The 20,286-nt window shown below is 40.6% G+C and overlaps 2 protein-coding genes across 2 annotated transcripts in view; both read right to left on the reverse strand.

The window, feature by feature from the left end:
• LOC100680540 (COPII coat assembly protein SEC16) overlaps window positions 1-20,286 on the reverse strand; it is a 56,926-nt gene that overhangs the window by 5,986 nt on the left and 30,654 nt on the right. The window contains exon 2 of the mRNA XM_003424205.4: window positions 9,376-9,563. Coding sequence (XP_003424253.1) covers window positions 9,376-9,563 — 188 coding nt within the window. The remainder of the gene's footprint in view (window positions 1-9,375; window positions 9,564-20,286) is intronic.
• LOC100680511 lies at window positions 399-6,894 on the reverse strand. The gene is made up of 3 exons (XM_003424204.4): window positions 6,754-6,894; window positions 6,313-6,400; window positions 399-6,238 (listed from the first exon to the last, which is right to left on the reverse strand). Exon 3 carries the CDS (start codon window positions 6,211-6,213, stop codon window positions 472-474), a length of 5,742 nt encoding a protein of 1,913 aa, XP_003424252.1. The 5' UTR covers window positions 6,214-6,238; window positions 6,313-6,400; window positions 6,754-6,894; the 3' UTR covers window positions 399-471.

The following is a 20,286-nucleotide window of genomic DNA, read 5'->3' on the forward strand; positions in this document are numbered from 1 at the left end:
TTACTTTTATTGAACTATGTTTATTTATATTTTGCGAAAGTAAATTTTGTTCGTTTCGTATTTGTGAAAATATTACGAATATTGGAAAAACAGAGGTTATTACAGAGGCGCGTCGCGTAAATTAGTGTAAGCCAGTAGTATTTTAAATGAATTTTTTTTTCCATAAAATCGGAATTCCACGTTTTCAAAGATGTTTGTTGATTCTGATAATACCAAATAAAAACTTACGTATAAAATTTGTAGTTATAGGATTTTCTAAGAAATATCGAAGTCTACAGGAAAGTTTCCTAAGCAAGTCACGAGCTATGGAATATGGAACATAATTTTTGCCTTATGGCGACAAAACTATATAGGAGAGAGAGGAAGGATCGAATCTCAGTGGTGAATGAAAAGAAGCATTTTTTATTCATGCATTTATTTATCACGGATAAAGATAACAAACGTTTGTAGTTTATTTTAAAATTTACATTGCTAATTAAATCTAGGTCTATGAGCGTTATAAGCAAGAATATTAGAATACTCAGAATCTCTTTGTTTATCGACTGCAAAATGATTCTGCTTGTATTTCATTCCGTTCTTTTGTCGTACTATTAAATCCAGTAATAATAAATTTTCATTGTTACAAAGTGAGAAATAGTTTGGCAAGCTGTTAACAGCAGACGAATCATCATTTATGAACGGATTGGTAAAAGTCGGTAGTTCTGAACCTGTAGACGGAATATTTGTCCATTTCGCAGCTACGGACGCACTGTCGTCCAGCGTCATAAAATCTTCTTCCTCAATAATTTTTTCTTCTTTCGTAAACCAATGACTTATCTTATTTATCGGATTAAAATACCCGTAAGTCATCAAACCAGTACCTACAAGATTAATGATATTATTTATAAACGAAGATTTTATATTGCTGCAAGCTCCACTTGTAGAAAATGAATCTTTATTCGTTGAGAACTGTTGCTCATTTAAATTTCGACGTTTTCTCTTACTACGGTGTGAATTACTTCGAGTGCTAAATAAGCTATCTGTTGGTATTTCTTGCAACGGGTGTTTATTTTGTAAATTAATATTATCAATTAAAGATATTGTATCGTCTACTGCATAATATTTATTCAAATTGTCGTTGCATAATGTAGTGAAGTCGCTGTCGACGTATTGGCCGACACCTTCTAACTCCAGATCTATTTTTTCATTTGTATAATTTGCCAATGAAGCGAAGATATTGTTTTTGCTCAAATCGTATTTCCTGAGTTGTATACTCCACAAGGTATATGGACTGAGAAACGGTTCGTATTTTTCTAATTTTTTGTACGAGTCACTTGAATCCTGAGGAACTCCATTTTCATTCTTCATGAACGTATACATAAGTGTTTGATTGTCGCTTACAATGGTATAAAATTTATTATGGCATCTATAGTAGGAAGTGCCCATGTGCATCATTTCTACTTTCAAATACTTTAATTGTTCATTTAATTCAGATTGCATTGTTTCGTTCTCTAGTTTAAAATTGATGCCCACGACATTAAATTTTATCGCATTCTGCTTCGAACCTCGTATAATATCGGATTTTAAAATTATCTTTTCTCCTAGTAGGAGTCGCTTTATCGCATTTTTATACTCATCATGACTCCACACGAAGAATGGCTTTGATATTGCCAAATTACTATTAAATGGTACTCGGCTGTGGATGTATTGATCGTATTCGGTCATGGTAATTTTAGATTCTTCTAACTTCGACCTCAAAAGACTTATCTTTTCACCAGATGCTACTACTAAACTGTTGGTATCATTAGATACAAGATTAGAGGGTAATTCAAATTCTGCAAAAAAATAATCCCCAAATGGAAATATGCGCTGCTTGAAGGAGTTCATGGATACTTCATATTTTTCCAATACGAGATTGGATTGTATAATCCACTTCAGACTATCAACTTCGCGTCTCAGTTCATCATTCTCTATTTTTATCTGACCCGCACTATTAGAATAAATGTTCGCAATATAATCGGCCAATTCTGCTTTGTCGTGATAATCTTCTATGCGATCATACATTTTGATCATGATTGTCATGCCCTCTTCTAATTTTTCTATGCAGCGAACAAGATTTTCTTGTACACGAAATCCCTGTGTCATTTGTTTCATTTGCAGCTTCATATCCCTTAGAGAACCTTGTATTCGCCATTTACTGATATCAAGGGCAGCGTGAGATTGACCTTGTAAATTACTTCCCATTTCATTTATCTTATCTTCGAGATTTCTACACGTGGGAGCGATAATTTGATATATCAGCTGTTCATATACTCGCAACTGATATAGATTTTCATCTAATTTTCTCATAGCACGACCTAATTCATCTATTTTAGCTTCATCATTTTTAATTTTATTGTAATAATCAAGCGGTATTTTAATTATTCCAAAAGTATTTTCTATGACTTTTACTAAATTTATCTCATCCTCTTTCTTCTTCTTTTCGCCTTCACCGTTGCCTTCGTCCTCATCATTGTTTTTGTTATTGCCTCTCGTTTTTTGATTTTCTAGCATTTCTCTTTTCTTTTGCAGGAAATCTTGTACATCTTTTCGCATTTTGTACAGTTTATCAACGGCTTCAACATCGATCGAATTTTTTACGTTCATTTCTTTCTCTAATTGTTGTTTGACCTCGAATATTTTTTTCTGAACATCACTCATGACAGCGGATGGTTTGTTTTCTGAAAAATCTTTCAATTTGTGTTGTGTGTCATCTAACTGCGCTTTAAAAAGCGATTGTTCATCTTTTAGTTGTTCTGTTATTTTTGATATGGAATTTTTTACTGCATTCGGTAAATCAACTGGGTTTGCTGAACCTCCACCTGAGTCTTTGAAGTATAAAGCTTCTGATACCATTATTCCTCCGCCAATCACTGATCCGGCAGCACCAGCGACTGGGCCCAGAAAACTTAAAAATTGACTTGCTGTTTTCAAGACAGCAACGAGCACTTTTAATCCTCCTGCATTTTTTAATTGTTCTCGTTTTTTGTCTATCTTGTCTTTCGCTGTTTGAGTTTCGTTTTGCAAAGCGATTGTTTCTTCGACCAACAATTCAATCTGATGATCTACTCCATGCAGCACATTATTTAATTCTGGAGTGATTTGCTCTTCAACGAAATTTTGAGCTTCATTAATTTTTTCCAAAAGTGAGTTCTGATATCTTTTTCTTTCGTCATTTACGGATGCAACACTTTCGAGTTCTTTTAATTTTTTAATTTCTCTTATTCTTTCTTTTAAGAAAGCGTCAAGATCTAAGACCAGTTTATTGCCTGCACTGTTGTTAATGCTATATATTCTACTTAAAACTGACGTGTGTAAAAAGCCAAGTACTTTTTTATTATCATCCGTTAACCGTTTTTCTGCATGGAGTTCATCGGCGTATTGATCGATTCTATATAATAATGATCGATAGAATGGTAAAAGCGACAGCTTATTTCGCAATCTGTAAAACTGATTTTCTAAGCCTTGTAATTCATTAACCAACCCGTGTATATCATACAGTTTTTTCAAAGATTCGTGATGCTCCAAACCGTCAAGAAATTTTCTTAGAAAAGACTCCATCATATTGTTACTCAGATTATCTCTTACGTAATTTTTATAATCGTTAATGACTGCAGATGGCAAGCTAATGAAACTAACTTCTTCTGACTTTTTGATTTTTGCATCATTTTTACCTGTAAGGCCTTCATGGCCTGCCGAACACTCTTTCAAATCTTCTCGGGACACAACGGTATACTTGTATGAAGGTGTGGGACTCTGCCAACTGCTCACTGCTTTCAAGGAATATCCGTCTAGTGTTAAAAGTTGTCCTCTTTGTTTTCCCCCTGCAGCACCTTTACCTCCAGAACCAGCTGTTCCAATTTCTCCTTTAGCGACAGTGATTTCGAATTTTGGACTCTCAATTAGGTTTACGACAATAGGGTCAAATGAATTTCCTCCTTTTCCACCGATACCACCATCACCACCATTTCCCCCGTCAGTACAATCCTTTCCTCGTACCCACCATCGAGCTTTCCACTCGACAAAATGTGAATTAAATTTTGGAATATCGCCACTATTAATCATGTTCATCTTTATATCATCTTTTACTTCAAACTCTCTTTCATCCCACCAAGGGTCATCACCATCTTTGGGAACAGGTGGTATCGTTCCATTTTGTCCTTCTTTGCCATTGCCTCCTTTTTGTCCTGTCCCGCCTTTGCCACCTACGATCGAGAGTTTAAGATGCTCACTATTCGCTACATTTTGTGAAATACTTATGAAATGGCCAGTGGGGCCACCAGGTTTTCCGGGGTTTCCATTTTCTCCTTTAGCACCGGGTTGAGAAGCATTTTTTGCTTGTTCATCTATCAACGATGCTCCAGGACTTCCATTTAATATTATACTTGGACTTCCAATGATTTCCAATTTCGGTGCTATGATAGATAGTTGTACTTGATCACCTGTTTTATTCAAGTCAGTATCTATAAATACCTTATCCAATGCAAAGATTCTTATCGATTTTGGCTTTTTACAACTCGCAGAGTTGGTCTCATTTAATCTAACATATTGTCCTTTAATGATTAAATTATTATCACTGTCGCAAGATGAATCCACGTTGTATTTAAGCGTTAAATTTAACAATATGTTTAAGAATTTTAATTTAACTGCGCTTAATTGTCGGATATTCTTAATATTATCGTACTCTTTTTCCGAATCAGCTTTGCTTACTTTGTCTAAAAAAATTTTCAACTCCTTAGAAATAACGCTGGGATTCTTTTCGTTTAGTTTTATTTGATTTTCTAATTTGTCCACAGTATCAAAATGTTGTTGGTAGTGTTGTTGTACATGGTATTTTGACAAAATATCATAAAAGTTTATCAAAAAATTATACCATCTCTGTGAATCATCTAAATATGTAACTAGATTTGTTAATCCTTCAGCCCATTCTACGGGCTTAACTACGGTCAATTCATTATTTATTGTTTTTATAAATTGAAGATACTCACCATGATTTATGATGTTTTGAAAATTTTCGTTTGATATAGTAATATTTAAGCTAATAATGTTCTTAGTGATTTGTTCAACCATCTGTCGCGGTTCCTCAAAAGAAATTGCTGCAGTTTTTGTAGATGAAAATAAATTGTAGCCCATTCGAAATTTGTTGTGTAAATCTTGAAAATCGTTGAATGGTTCTATTCGGTTATTGCAATATTTTTCGATTTCTTTACAAATTTTTGCTATATTAGACACGATATCTTCATTTATTTTTTCGATTAAATCGCGCAGATAAATCTTAGAATTATCGGATATGGTATGGCTAAAGTCACTTTTTTTGTGCGTTTTAAACACAATATTGTTGTTTACTAGTTTCAGCAAAGATGGCTTAAGATCTTGTAGTAATGTTATGTTTCTATACTTTCCAGCCTGGTTTGGTTGTCTTAGAATTCCTATATTTGTATAGTTTCCATTTGCTTTTGTTAATAAGGCATTGATGAACTGTATTTTTTCAGCTTTCTTACTTGTTACAGATGTGTTCAAATCATTCTTAACACCTGCAATGTAATTACCAATGTCTTTTATAACTGTTTCATCTGGAATCAGAGTCGCAATCAGTTCTCCATTTACTTCTTCTACGTCGTATTCATTTTTAACTTTCGTCACTATAAGCCCTATGCTTTGGTTGAACTTTGCAATATTCGTCATCATTGCCGCACCATAATTTAACAATTCCGGAAAAGATTTTTTATCCTTGTTTTCACTGTCTACAGCAGCATAGGAAATAGTAAAAACCAATTTAACTCTTTCAGCATGATCTATAATTTTTTTAGTAAAATATGAAGCAGATATGTCGTATAATGGACCTCTGCTGTCGGTATATCCAGGACAATCGTAAATGGCTCCATCTGTATTAGAATCTGATAATAAATCCGGAAAAATCGTTTGAGAGTCAACCGTAGAATTGCCGATTTTACCCAATGTATCTGTTACTGTATAACCTTTGCCGTTAGGATTTTTTTCAGCTATTATATAATCATCGTATCCAGCAATAAAAAGCGAAGCAGTTGTTTTTCCTGTGCCTGTGATACCTAAGAATAGTATCACATCTTTACTAACACTCATTTTGATCTTGGTTTCACCTTTGTCGAGAAGATTCAAAATATCCTGTACTGTAGTTTCGTTAGTGCCGCTAGACGATTGTTGAAGATGCGCCATTTTTGCTAATTTCAAAAGATATTATCTGCAATGAAATATTTTGTCTTATTTTTTATTATATCTTATGAATGTTAAATATTCAATCGATCCTATACTTACGGTCAAAAATAGTTCGTTATGCTGTCGAAACAAGTTGCTTTTTTATTCGGCAGTCGGCTAGTGTTTTATCACAAAAGCACACGATATCCTGTAATACAAGGATACAAATAAAAAAAGCTGCAGCAGTTTTTAATCAGACTTTCTTCTGTTCAACTTTTAAGACTCCTCACGTGTTTAATATCATGATAATCAACAATTATCGATTGAAATATTATTAATTGAAAGAGACATATGTAAGAGTGTTATAGTCTGTTGCATTAGCGCGATACACTTTAGAACTTTGAAAGAACGTTTTTCTTGTTCTGTAGTGCATCAAAAGTAAGTGAAAAATAGTGTTATCTAGTCCTATTTAAATTTATCAACCATGTACCGTAATACACATTTAAAATAGATATCAAATACAAAGAAAGTCGAACCTTTAAAATAAAAGCAGTGTCATACCTGTTGATGTTAAAACTCAGTTTGTGGTAAGAATAATGTCTAGTTAAGACATGATGAAGAATTTACACACTCTGTACACGGTAGAAGAAAGTGAGAGACAAAGACAAAAGCCTGCCAGACTGAGAGCTCAGCGTTGGAAATTCTGATTTATAAACATCAAAGCGGAGAAGAATATGTATACAAGCTAGTAGGAGAGAGCGCAAGGAGTGGGGCACGAAAAACGATTAACTTCTTATCTAATGTAGTTTCTTCTTTGATATTTGCACGATATAATCTTACGATACCACATAATATTATTATTATTATGCTATTAGAATTCGGCGTTTTCACTTATTATCTTCTTTGTGTTCGTTTCACCGATTATAGGCTATTATGAATAAAATTATTTATCGATCACTTTATTTATTCAACTTCTCCTTCTTACAAAAATGGAAACTGAATTCATCTCGTGGAAAATTCCAGCGTAAAGTTGCGTTATTGCTGTCGGGAAAATCGTATTGCTAAATACCAGCCGCAATAAAATTATATCGCTTACGTTTTGAACTGAATCTCGCAGCTGATTATTATGTTGGATATAACGCGTATCTAATAAGCGCGGAAATAAATAATTCCCGCATGCGCAGGTGAAAAATCAAAAAAAATAAATAAAAGTGAAATCTGACGTTTCTGAAACTGGGACAAACAAGATAGGAGAAATAGAATGAACAGGATATTTATGAGTACAATTGAACGATGACCTTTATCATGTAATGGCTGGCATTCCAAATCAATTTTAAATTATCGTAAAAACCAATTCCACTCCAAGCATAATCGACCGAACATATACCCTTGGGATAATAAAAGAAAAATAGCCGTCTGCACTATATACATACGCAGAGGTACCCATATACCGTCGCACGTCGCATACCGCCTCGACCAGCAGCCCTCTCAAGTCGTGACTTTCAACGAGAGCTAGTCGAGCACGAATGGCACTTCGGTGCTGCTGCGGCGCCGATAAGGGCAGGCTTGACTTTGATTCCATTACGACGACTAAGTAGTCTGTAGCAGTATATGCCGGTGTGCAATTTGTGCGGCGTCGAGGATTCAAGGGACTAAGACGTCGTCGACGACGGACTCGTGCTCTTGAGTTTCGGGAAAATTTGCCCAACGAAATTTCCAAGGAATAATACGGACACGTTCGAGCTTATCGGATTTCGAACGGTCGACGAGTTTAACTCTGCCGCGGCTCTGTTTACTTGGAATATGCTTGAATTTTTCTTAGTAACGTATCGATTATCGGAATTGATTATTCGCAATTCAAATTGATGTATACCTAAGACTCAGGCCAGACGTTCAAATTCAACGGGCAAAAACAAGGGAATAAAATTACAACTGTACATACAACTTCTCGCATCCTCATTAAAATAAACGAGCGCGTGCCTTATATACACGTCAGCAGAGAAAAAACCCGATACGCGATATCCTCGCCGGCTAGAGATTAATCACGAATATAAGAAGCTGATGTATACGCGCCGAAAGTACAAAAAGTCCGCATCCTCTCTAGCAACGGCACAGCAGCAAATCAAGCTCGAAACTCGAGAATAAAACGAGCGAGCGAAGTCGACGAGGAGGAAAAAAGCGCGAAATGTAACGAGGGCTCGTTGCGCTTTCCAAGAAGGAACGATACACCACGCGGGGGCGTAAATGTACACACACACATGAGTATATAAATACAGCCAGGCAGAGTGTGTGACCCGATTCGGCATAGGCGCTCGCGCGTGTATAATCCTCCGGGGTAATGTCAACATGCACTCGAATGTCGCTAATTGGATGCAGAAATAATAAAGCGCGCATCGCCCGAATACTAACGTGTACATGTACATAGAACGCAATTTCGTCCCGTGTATGTGTGTGAGTAATGTTGATTTATGCCAGGAATACGTCTGATAATTGGAAAAAACATTTTTCGAGGCTTCTGAGAGAGAGAGAGAGAGAGAGAGAGAGAGAGAGAGAGAGAGCTGGTGAGTGACGTTTTCCGTCGCGGCTCGTTTGATCGTATTGATTAGCGAGAGGTGTGCGGCGCAACCTGTTCTTTTTTTAGAGGTATGCATTTTTTTTCGCTGATGTATGTTTCGTTCGATAAACGCGCTTGCCGATGGTTTGACCGATTATTTATATTTTTATTTTTCTGGCATTCAAATCCTGAAAAGACTAATTCCAGCCTTCGAAGCAACCCGACGTTCTCCAATAAACCCCCTGCCTTCAAAATTTCCCTCGCACACATCACTCCCCCCCGAGAAAACTGCGTTCGTCGCAGTTTCTTCCGCGGCTTATTCAATCGAATCACACACACATATACAGTTCCATGGCCATACAGACACACGAGAAAAAGTCCGCATGAATATTCATGGCGTTTTTGCGGGGTCAAGCGCTGAAAAAAATTCCTCTGGCCTTCGGGGTAAACGGCTTTCATCGTTCGGTCAATATTTGAGCCGCCGCGTGCACGTGCCGCCAGGGCAAGTTTCCCGCGCCCGTTATACTGTCTTTCCGTGAATCCGAAAATCCTGTTTCGGGCCGCGTGTACGACCTTGTAGTTTAAAGCTCGTCTGAATAAAGTGATGATCGAATATTTTATGACATTACCATCTGACTGTGAGAGTAGGCCTTGTTATCGACGATGCACTTCTTGGCGAAAGGTTGTTCAGTGCTGGTTTCGGGGCTGTCGTCGTCCCCGGCCACCATCCCACCGCCCCCGCTGTCATCCTCGCCGTCGTGCATCGCGATGTCCACCTCGCCGATGAGGATCTCATTGGCACCCCTTCGATTCGGCGCTGAAAAACAAAGCAAACAAGTTTTCACATAACACACCGCTAGAAGTGATCCAAGCGGACGGGTATAAGACGCAACAATTGCCGCGTGTGACACACGCGCTGATATATATTCATGGCTCTCGGGGGTAATATCTCTTTAAAAAGCAATTTTCTACTTTCGAACTTGTTATTTTCCCGTCAGGGGTAATTGCTCTCGCAGGCGACGACACGTCACAGTGTATACGTGCGGGGGAGCTTTCGCGCAAGCTCGCGACGAGAGGGATGGGATATGATATAACGCGCGGAAGAATCTCATACCGAGCTGCTGCTGCCCGAGAAGGAGGTGTGGAGAGGAGGAATGAAAAAAAGGAGTAAGCTCGCGCGATCAATTCTTGAGAGAGGGTGTAGGCATCGCCTGAGTAAATGCACGACGAGATTTCCATCTTCCTCATGGGGGGTTTGTCTTCCATCAGGTACGATGTTATTAGAAATTCGAAGGAAAAATCGTATTTCACGGTATTATCGCGCGCAATTAAATTTTACCTTATTCCACCAGTGGATACACTTTTGAAATAATTTGGCAGGTCGAGGTATACGTTAATTAACGGTGGCACCACGCCGACGATAACAAAAGATAACGATCCCTCGTTTGACGCGCTTGACATTTTTAAATGAAAACACGCCGGCATCATGACCGATACTAATTATTGAATGAGATATTCCTATGTAGGTATACTATTCTCGGCTGTTATACCTTTGGGAGAGAGAGAGAGAGAGATCGAGAGAGAGAGAGAGAGAGAGTTCAAAAGTTCAACGAGGGAATAATACGAAAAAGCCGCATCTTAGTCTTTATTTTTAATTAAACTACGGATAATTTACTGCAAAGTCGGTTAATTAGCCGATCCTTTGTATCGCAGTTCTTAAACACTGCGGAGCTTTCCACCTTTATTTACCGTGTTATCGATGATTCATCAGCTCAACAGATAAAAAGCTCTCGAAAGTTTTTAAAGCGGAAATTTTACTCCCTCCAAATTTTGCAAGTCCTACTTCGTAGTACACCGAGCGCTAAGCAAGGGTAGTGCGATTCCCTGCTTGGAATTCGAAACAGTTACGGGTGAAAAGCTCCTCTAAAAATGAAGCCGAGAACTTTGATTCAAAGTTTTTAACGTTATTTCGCTCCAGTAATAAAACACAGCAGCGGCAGCTGCGCAAATTACAAGGCAATAACATCGCGTTCGCTTGTCTAACGAAAACACTTTCGTAATGGAAAATAGTGGAAAGTGTAGAGGTATATGTATAGTCAAACGTAATATTCGTGAGAGCAAGAGCTGTTTTTTGCCACGCTGGTGTTCAAGAACGGCTTCGGAATGATTTTTTTTTATTTTTTCGTAATTATACCGTCGTTGTTAATCAAAACTTGCGGCGAGTGAGTAAATAGAAAAAAAAGAAAATTTTCCGAAACGTATTTCTCGTTCCAATATAGCCGTATCCGAATATGGTTAGCCAAACGGAATTTTATAGATCTCCTGCAGCCCTTCCAATATTAAAAAAAATTAGCCCTAAACGCGACGGACGGAATCGTATCAATAAAAAGGCGCTTCCTCGCAAACAAAGCGATTGTTTTCAGCATAATAAGCGCTTCACGGCACGGCCGGCAATCACAATTAAATCCGTTTTGCCATATCCGCCGAGTATCGCATCAAAGCCGGCGGTCCGATTAAAGCCGAGCCATTAAACGCAAATCCAGACCGAATCGAAGCGTAAAAAAGTTATTAAAAACCGATTTGCCACGATCGCGCGGCAATTAATCAATTAAGCGAGCGAAAAATAATGACTACGGCAGCGCGTCAAAGTGTCGAGAAATCGTTGGGGTGTCGTCTCCGACCAATTAATCCGGATGATAGGTAGCAATTATCGCGATATATCTACCGTGCGAGTCTGTGTATAACGAGACTGCTCTGTATCGCGTGTAATTCCTGACCTGTCCGTCCGTCCTCTCGAGGGTTTCCAGTTAGAGAATAACGTACGAGAGCGTCGTCAATGAAATTTGGTGATTTGTAACGGATACGACGATGTCGCGTAATTGAAGCTCGTCTTTCTTCGAGTAGGGATAGTTGTCAATATAGTCACTACTTCGATAATGAAAAGTAGGCTGAGAGTTTTCGTTACAGTTTGGCAAAAGTTCTGGAGAAGCCGTAGTTTTTGGAACGAATTTCCACGCGCGTTAATTAGCCCGGGCAAACTAATCTCGAAGAGCTTCGTTATCGCCGATGATATCGATATATTCCAGCGAACGAAGTTGAATTAGAGGTGTATCGCGTTGTCTCTCAGAAATAAAATTCATCGATTCTTATTGCATCGTCGCTGGATATTGTTTCCTCGAGATACGAAACACCGATACTCCCTCCGCGCACTTTTCATCCGAAGAAGATTCAATTTTCGAGGAAACAGAGAAATTAAAGCCCAGATCCATATACTCCCTATTAGTATCCCCTAGACATACAATTCGGCTGATCGGCTCGAGCCGTATACACACAGAGAAGCGGTTCACTCAATAATGTAGCCACAGTAAATATCCGCGGCACTGCAGTCCCAGTGTAATCCGTTACTCAAAGCTCGAGTACACCAGCTCCTCATACCTAATTTACTGCGTCGCTCAAGCGGGATACAATTCACTCGAGGAGTATATAGCGCGTCCGAGGAAAATTTACAAAATTTCCAGACGACCAGCACAGTATATAGGGGGTTTATACCGGAGCTGTCGCGGAAGTTAATCCTGCTATCGGATGAGCCTCTCAGCCAGGTGACTCCTCTTCCTCTACACATGCTAGCTCTCCCAGAGGTTGGCTCTTGGATAAGAGTGTCGCCCAAGAGCTTCTCTCGAGGATCGATCCGCTCTTCTCTCGCATCCACTTTGCGACGATGCATAATGCAGACGCATACGTGTGTGTCTGTGTGAGTGAGCGTCAAAGCTCGAGACTCGATCATTTGTCCTCGCGGAGGAGAGTTTGTTCGCCACCGCAGTACAGTGGAAGTGTCTTGTGTCTTCGAGACGACGAAACGCGGGGGTGGCTGTGTGCTCTTGGGCTTCCGGGAGAGTCGAGAGGAATCGCTTTGTTTGCGAGCGGCTTTTCATGCGTTCAAAGGGTGGATTTTTTTTTTGGAGATGGCTGATTTGATTTTAGGGTTCGAGAATCGTGGATGAACCGATGTTAGTAGAGCTGGAAAATCATAACGTTTTTCCTAAGAAAGCTATCTCTTATCATCGATATATTGCGGTAAGTATTCAAGCTGTTATTATTTCAAGCTCTACGAACGCTTCAAAAGCTAATCGAAAGTATCGACACATGGCTGATAAAAGGTGTAATGTTTACGTTTGTCATGAATACATTAGAAAGCACAATGCGAGCGCAGGTGCAGCTAACGAAAGGAAATCTCTCCGACGATTGTCACGATCAAGCTGAGCAAACAGAGCTATGCAAATACATAACGAACTTATGCTCCGTCGAGTAAATAAAATATTCACTGCAGTTATATCTTAATTAACAAACAGCGAGCTTTCAATACAAGACACACACACACACACGCACACACAAAGAATACAGCCGAGCTATCCATCCAGTAACTTATTACATTCGAACTTCTCGTTACCGCCAACAACTGTTTACTTCCATTCATCGCCATTACGAACTATACTATATACCCGCCCACACAGCGGAGAAATGATACAATGGCCAAAGCTGCGCAAATACGTCTGAAACTTCAGTGAGATATTTGCAAACCATCAAAACTCCATCGGATAGTTTGCGACGGTTAAAAGCCAACTCGGGACCGACAACTCGACGAAAAGATTGGACAGTAATTACAACAATATAAATCTCTGCAATTTGCGACGCCCGGCGTTTCGCGTATGCGGAAATATCACGACGTAGCGTAGAAACTCCCAAGAATTTTATTAGGAATATTTATCGCTCCAAGAGAGAGAACGAGACGGTTTTGTATTGTTATGGACTGCGACTCGAGAGAAGAAGGGATATTTTTATTCTCCGGGGCACAGACGTTGTCAAGTGCTCGGCCGAGCAAGTTCTCTGCGCTGGAAGTACATTCCAGGCCAGTTCGAGTTTCAAACTCCCTCAAAGTTTTATACCCATCCCTCCACCTCCGGACGTAATATCAAAAGATAAAAATAGATACTTTCACCCCTCCCTCTTTGTTTCAATAAAACGACGTCGTCGCGATTTTTCAAATCCTTCGATTTAATGACCACAGTATAGAGCTCGGCGTATTATAAAAAAATATTAATTCAGCACCAATGCCGGCGACGTAAAAAGCATTCAGCGCCGCAATGCATAAATCAGCGACACGACCCGCATTCATATTCAAATAGCAGGACAAACTCCGGCGCGTTTATATATAAAAAAAAGGCCAAATCAAACATTTACCCGCGCGCGGCGTTCGCTCACAATATATCCCATTAGCCGACGCAAAAATACATCGTATATTGTATAGTATAGTCAAAGCGCGGCATTATACAGCCAATTTTTCCCGCGAAACAATTCCGGATCGATATATGGCGCGGCATTCAAATGAGCTCGCGCAAACAATGCGCTTTCTCTCTTTCCACACATACACGTGAAAGCGTGAAATATAAATAATCGCCTAAAAGCTCCGACACACTGCAGCGCTCTGGAGTAGCTTCCCTGCGCGCATAACGATAAGCGCGTTATATTCCACGCGCATTATTATCACCCACAATCCACGCGCCGACTCGTTCCATCTCCAAATGAGTTATGCACGAAATTTTCCGGAGCCGTACTTACCAAGACGCGAAAAAGCAGCTCTGTGTGTAAACGCGCGCGAGCGACAAAAGCAGAGACACACTATATACGTATATATGTGTCTATGTACGCTGCAGCTGACAGCCGGTTATTATAGCAGCTCTTTCGGGGGAGGGAGAGAAGCATGTGCGCTGCAGCCCCCGTCATGTGCGGTGGGATCGAGAGACGCGGCGAATTAGCGCCTCTCGACAATGAACGCGCCGTGTATATGTATAGCGCCAATCTCATGGCTGACCGAGTCGCGATGATTCCACTGCGTATGTGTGCGTGGGTAGGCTGTGCTAATCACGCGAGCAGCTCGCCCAGCCCTGGCATAAGTGGACAGCGGAAGCTGGGAATTTAGCGCCGCGGGAGATTGATTCGCCGAGTGGTCGGATGTGTGCACGGGGTATAGGATTGAAAGTTGGACAGAGATGGACTGCGCTTTTGAGAGCGGAGCTTTTTGCAGCGAGCTGAGTGAGCGATCAGGATTTTTACGAATTCATGTACTTTTGGAAAGATGTGAAATTTTTCATTTTTTTTCTCGATTTAATATAAAAGCTGTACTATAAAAAGTATACCCGAAGGGCCATTGACATTTATAGCGGTTGATGACTGTACAGCCTAGTTGCGGATATTTTTAAGCGGTACTTCGGTCGCTGCAGCGGTTAAAATTACAATATCCGATTTTACAAGAAGAATCGAGCTCGATACGTGTAGAAATAGCAATAAGCGTGGATTTATAAATGAAGAAGTGTGTAGCTGAAGCTTTCGTCGATATTTACCTTACTGTATTTTCAAAATCTTCCGAGTATACCTGTAAACCGACGATATATACGCCGAATCGTGTAATAAATGTTAGATGCGCACGATAAGGTAAATATAGGATAAACAAACGGCGCCATTAATAACAATATCAGCGCATACATGAACCTCGATCAACAAGACATACTTCGTGTAGACCAATCCAAGCTACATAATAACAACGATAACAAAATTATCCGAAATATCCACATCAGCTGTAATAACACAAAACACATCGATACTCGGACATCGAGATATCACCCGCAAATAAGCATCGACACTCTAATACACCCGCCACACCGCACAGCAGAAATTCATAATCGTACCTACACACGCGACATCGAGCAGCTCGATATCATTATTTCAGCGATCAATCTTTCGCTCTTGTTAATTAATTAACAAGTCTCTCTCTCTCTCTCTCTCACTATTGAGTATCACTATTGATAAGAAGCGCATATATATATATATATATATATATATATATATATATATATATATATATATATATATACATATATATACATACACACACACACAATATATATACAAAACCGGACTCTCTGTCTGCGGAGCATAATTCGCTATTGTTTCGCAACAGAAGCCGGCGATTATTCATCGCTTTGCCAACAGCATGCATCAGGAACTGCGTCTGCGGTCATTTTGCACCTGCGCTTGTTTCCTCGTAATCGCGCGTGTATATCCTGTATATAGCTACATAGGTATATGCAGAAAGAGACGTGTCGATACTTTTTCGGTTAACAAGGCGAAAAGTCGTCTATAACTGCTGTGTCGAGTTTGAATGCGTATTTGGATTGAAGTGTCAAGGTCGGCTGGTATGAGCTTTTTACTGCACGTGGAGCTATTTTGCAAGTATAGGAGCGAATTTCAGTGGAGATTGAAATTTTAACGAATTTCAGCTGCGGGCTGTGTGTCCGAGAGATGATTGAAAGTTAACAGTGGAAACGATTTTCAAATTTATATACTTGATCTATACGATCGTCGTTAGTGATTCACCGCGTTTTTATTAAAATCGGTTCAAGTATATATTTGACCTTTGTCACGCTCTATAAAACCCATTATAAAGTGGCTAGCGTTCGGCTGCAGGTAACGATAGCAAATGAGTATCGATCGATCCCTTCATCCCACTTTATTTAAAAAAAAAGCTTCGATTCAATCCCACGAAAAATAAATAATGATAAAATACCCCATACACAATACACACCCGCGCACTTTTTTACAGGTATGGATGATGGATCGATAATAAACGAGTCGGCCCGTAAAAAAGACGCGGCTGTCGGCTCCAGGGCTCATCAATTATTCAGCGAGGCATACAATATAAAAGCCACAGCTAGAATCCGATTAACCGGCCGTTTGTTTCAGCGCCGAAATATCGTTAACCAAACGATCTCCTCTCCCTCTCTCCCTCCCAAAGACGCATAAATCCGTTAGTCGTGCATTATATCCGCGAATTCGACGACGTGTTTAACGTCCCAATGATTTTTCTCTCTTCTGCAGCAGCAGCCGTTGTTCTGATGCACCCGCGCGTATAACATACACTCCACCAGTGCAGTGGCGAAAATAAATTGCGAATAAATTGCCGCGCTCGCGCGCGAAAGCTCGATTATAATTTTAGTCGACATACGGGGCCATTTCACGCCGAGAGCCGTTTACGCGACTGATGTTAATTGGACGCGAATTGCCGGGGCAAATCGCGCGATGTATTTTTCGATGATTTTATATACGTTTGTGCATTTGGTGCTCGAACGCGTTCGTAACGACGCGTGAAACGATGTTTCGGAGGTGGAAAAAATGAGGATTTTGTTTTGGACACAAGCGCGCGGGAGAGTGCTTTGTGCTACATTTACGCTCCGGTGGAATTACACCAGCGGCTGATAATTCACCTGTATTTGTTCGAAATTCAAATTGATCGAAGTATACATCAAAATCATTTCTCGATGCCCAAAGAAATTGAATCCAGTATAGCATATCGTGGAAAAAGACACGTGGAAAGCCGAATCGCAGAGCCGTATCCACGGGATGGTGGTCGTCAATAACAATCAGTACGGTAACAAGCGTCAGTCTCCGCGTCTAGCCAATCACGGCTGCACGCTCTGCCAATCACTCGGCTGATGCTGCAGCTCGCCAATTTCTATTACCGCCGCGACAAGACACCTGCTCGTCATGGCCTCGCGTATATGGCCGTTGTATCCTCTATTTTCGCTAACCAAGCAGAATGGGATATTTCGCTTTTGAGCGAAAAGGAGTGTCTGTGGATTGCGATGGGGTGGACTTTTTTGACGATGTATGCGGAAAGGGGAATCGGTTTAGAGTGTCCTTTGATCGTCGTGAAATTGGTGTATTGGGTGACTATTCCCCCACCCCTCAAACTCTTTGACTCTGTAGCTTCTTGTTAGCGAAGATAGGTGGCGCATAGGTGCTTTTTCATTCCCCACATCAGAATCTGCGCTTCAAATGTAGATATACAACTTATTCCAAAACTTGGTTTACAGGCCTCCTGCTTGAGCAGCTCGGGCTATAACTGCACCTGTAAGTCTTTTGTTATTGGGTTGTTGGGTTGCCTCACGAAATGAATAAGTGGGTTTCAAAGAACAAAAACAAAACTGTCGCGATAATTAAATTTTCTCATGTAATATCCAGGAAATCCATCACCCAACACGTACAAAAAACATACATTTCCACACGGCTCATCTCTCTCACTCTCGTACCGAATCCACATGGGCGCGAGCACAAAAGAGAAAAAATAACAGCGGCTCAGCAACTTTTTCTGTAGCTTCGCCGGAATTATTTCACCGAAAGTAAACTCCAACAATGAGAGGCATCGTAGAGCACACACACATATACCGAATATCCGAACTCATCGATCTCAACTCGAGGAAATGGAACAGAAGCTTCGCTGCAACGAGGAAACTTTTTTCCTCTTTTCACTCTCACTCCACATCAGCGGTATTAAGCAAGCGTCGACTTGTAAACTCGCGAATTCGCGAATCATCGAAGCGGTACAGAGATGATACATGCGCGCATACGTCGACAAGCCTGTGACCGACTAACCTCGATTCTCATTAAGCAACTAGACGTATTTTAAGTGCGGATGTGTATGCAGTGCTGCTGAGAATCAACCGCAGGGTTGTTCCTCTGTATTTTGGTCATATGTTATATATGTCTTATATACGCTTGTTTCATGTTACGCGTCGTAGGCATCTTTTTGAGCTGTATAACATGTTTATTTTATCTATATACGAGCTTTGACTTGGTACCAGTTGAACTCCGGCATACAAATCGAGCGTTTCAATGCCGAATGTTTGTCTAGAGCGCTTCATTCAAGAAACAAACAGTCTACTCCTTACCATTTCCGCTGAATTTATCTCACTGCCGACGCGCCGACATAGCCTGAACCAATACAGCCGACGTTGCATATAGACACGGATGACGCCGTCGACGGAGCAAACAAATTAATTCGGATCTCGATCTCTCCCTTGAATTCTCGAAATACTCCACCAGAACGTCAACTTTAAACCACGTCCGCTCCGTCTTTTTACATTTTTTTGCGAGCCAACACACGCTGTATACACAATCCGCGCACGTGTGCCACTATACCGCGCGTCGCACAGCTCGTCGTCGCGGCCGTAAACTTCGCGCATGCAAATAGGGACACTTGTAGACCAGCGAAGCTGCATACAATTTCTATCGATGCGCCTGCCTACACAAACACAAACGGACGAACGCGTTCACTCGGTCGGGAAGAGCCGAGAGAGAGAGAGAGAGAGAGAGAGAGAGAGAGAGAGAGAGAACTGGGATGAATGCGGGGGCGCAAGGCTGTGCGAGTCTGTTGAATTTCGAGCTGCTATTTTTAGAGGCCTACTGTGATTTTTGCTCGATCGTCGCGTGTCTGCGGGGACGAGAAGTTTGTGTTTTTTTGCTGAGATGAATTTGCAAAATGAAAGTGAGAACGTATAGAGCGATGGTCGATGATGGGAATGAAGTGTGTCTTTGTTCGAGGAGGAGTGGGTGATAGTGACGAGTTCGAGTAGTTATGACAGTGTGCGGTCAGACACGTCGATGAATTTGCAAAATCAAATGAATTTCGAATGCAGAATCACTGATTAATTGGAGCGAACATTTTCAGTGTACGTATACATTTAAAAACGAAATTCGAAATTATTAACGCTCGACTAAATCGCCGTTCCAATGTAATCAATGAAAACATCACAAAGCGATTCTAGTAACAAAAAGAAGATCACTCCTCGATATACTCTTGGAATCTCTCCAGTCTGCTCGATAAAATAGTTCGTCGTCGCAAAAGCAAAAAGAAAACCAGCTTCAAGAGAGGAATAGAAAAGGAAGAATTTTCGTCGCATTACATAATTTATAACGAGAATAGCGAGTGTTCGTTTACGGGTCACCAGGTATGCGCAAACGCGCCTCGGGGCGGCCCGGAGGCCTAATTAAAAATGCTTCGTCGTCATATAGAGAAGCTCGCGTTCTCGCTCCCTCGCAGAGAGAAAAGGTGAGAGAGAGAGGAACAAAAGAGACTCGTATGAATCGCTGAAAGATTCTTTCGTTACACGTGCCGTCCTTCTCTCCCTCACGGCCTCTTTGCCCCGCTCTCTTGAATATGCGCACTGAAAACGGCTGGAATAAGCGCGAGCGCGAGGGAGAGATCGATAAACAAACGTCGAGTATAATTACGCTTTATTAAGCGCGCTGATTTCGCTGGCGAGGAAATGAAATTTTTTTTATTTTCTCGGCTCTCTCGTCGTCGTTTTTGATTGTACCCCGCTGTGATTGGCGTGTGAATAAGTGATAATTACCAGGCTGCGGGCTGATCTCGCGTGATTTATTTATTATGCAGAAGGAGCTTGCGAGGTGAACAGACAAGCGCGTCAAATGGGCTTTTTGTATAATGTATAAATCGTTCGTCGTTGAATTTTCGAGCCGATAAAAGTTGCATCGATCGTCGGGACTTTCAACGTCAAGTTTATAACGTTATAAGTTGGCGAGTATCGAGACGAATTTTTTATAAAATCAATTCGCTCCCAAGAGACAGCCGTCAACGTCGCGAAAGTTTCAGGCGTTTAATACAGCTTAGTCTATACTACTGGCTG

Source organism: Nasonia vitripennis, chromosome 3 (assembly GCF_009193385.2).
Source record: "Nasonia vitripennis strain AsymCx chromosome 3, Nvit_psr_1.1, whole genome shotgun sequence".
In the NCBI taxonomy this organism is placed as follows: domain Eukaryota; kingdom Metazoa; phylum Arthropoda; class Insecta; order Hymenoptera; family Pteromalidae; genus Nasonia; species Nasonia vitripennis.

Bases quoted from the DNA above. Each gene is read 5' to 3' on its own strand.
- LOC100680511 (XM_003424204.4), bottom strand. From the start codon at position 6,213: ATGGCGCATCTTCAACAATCGTCTAGCGGCACTAACGAAACTACAGTA.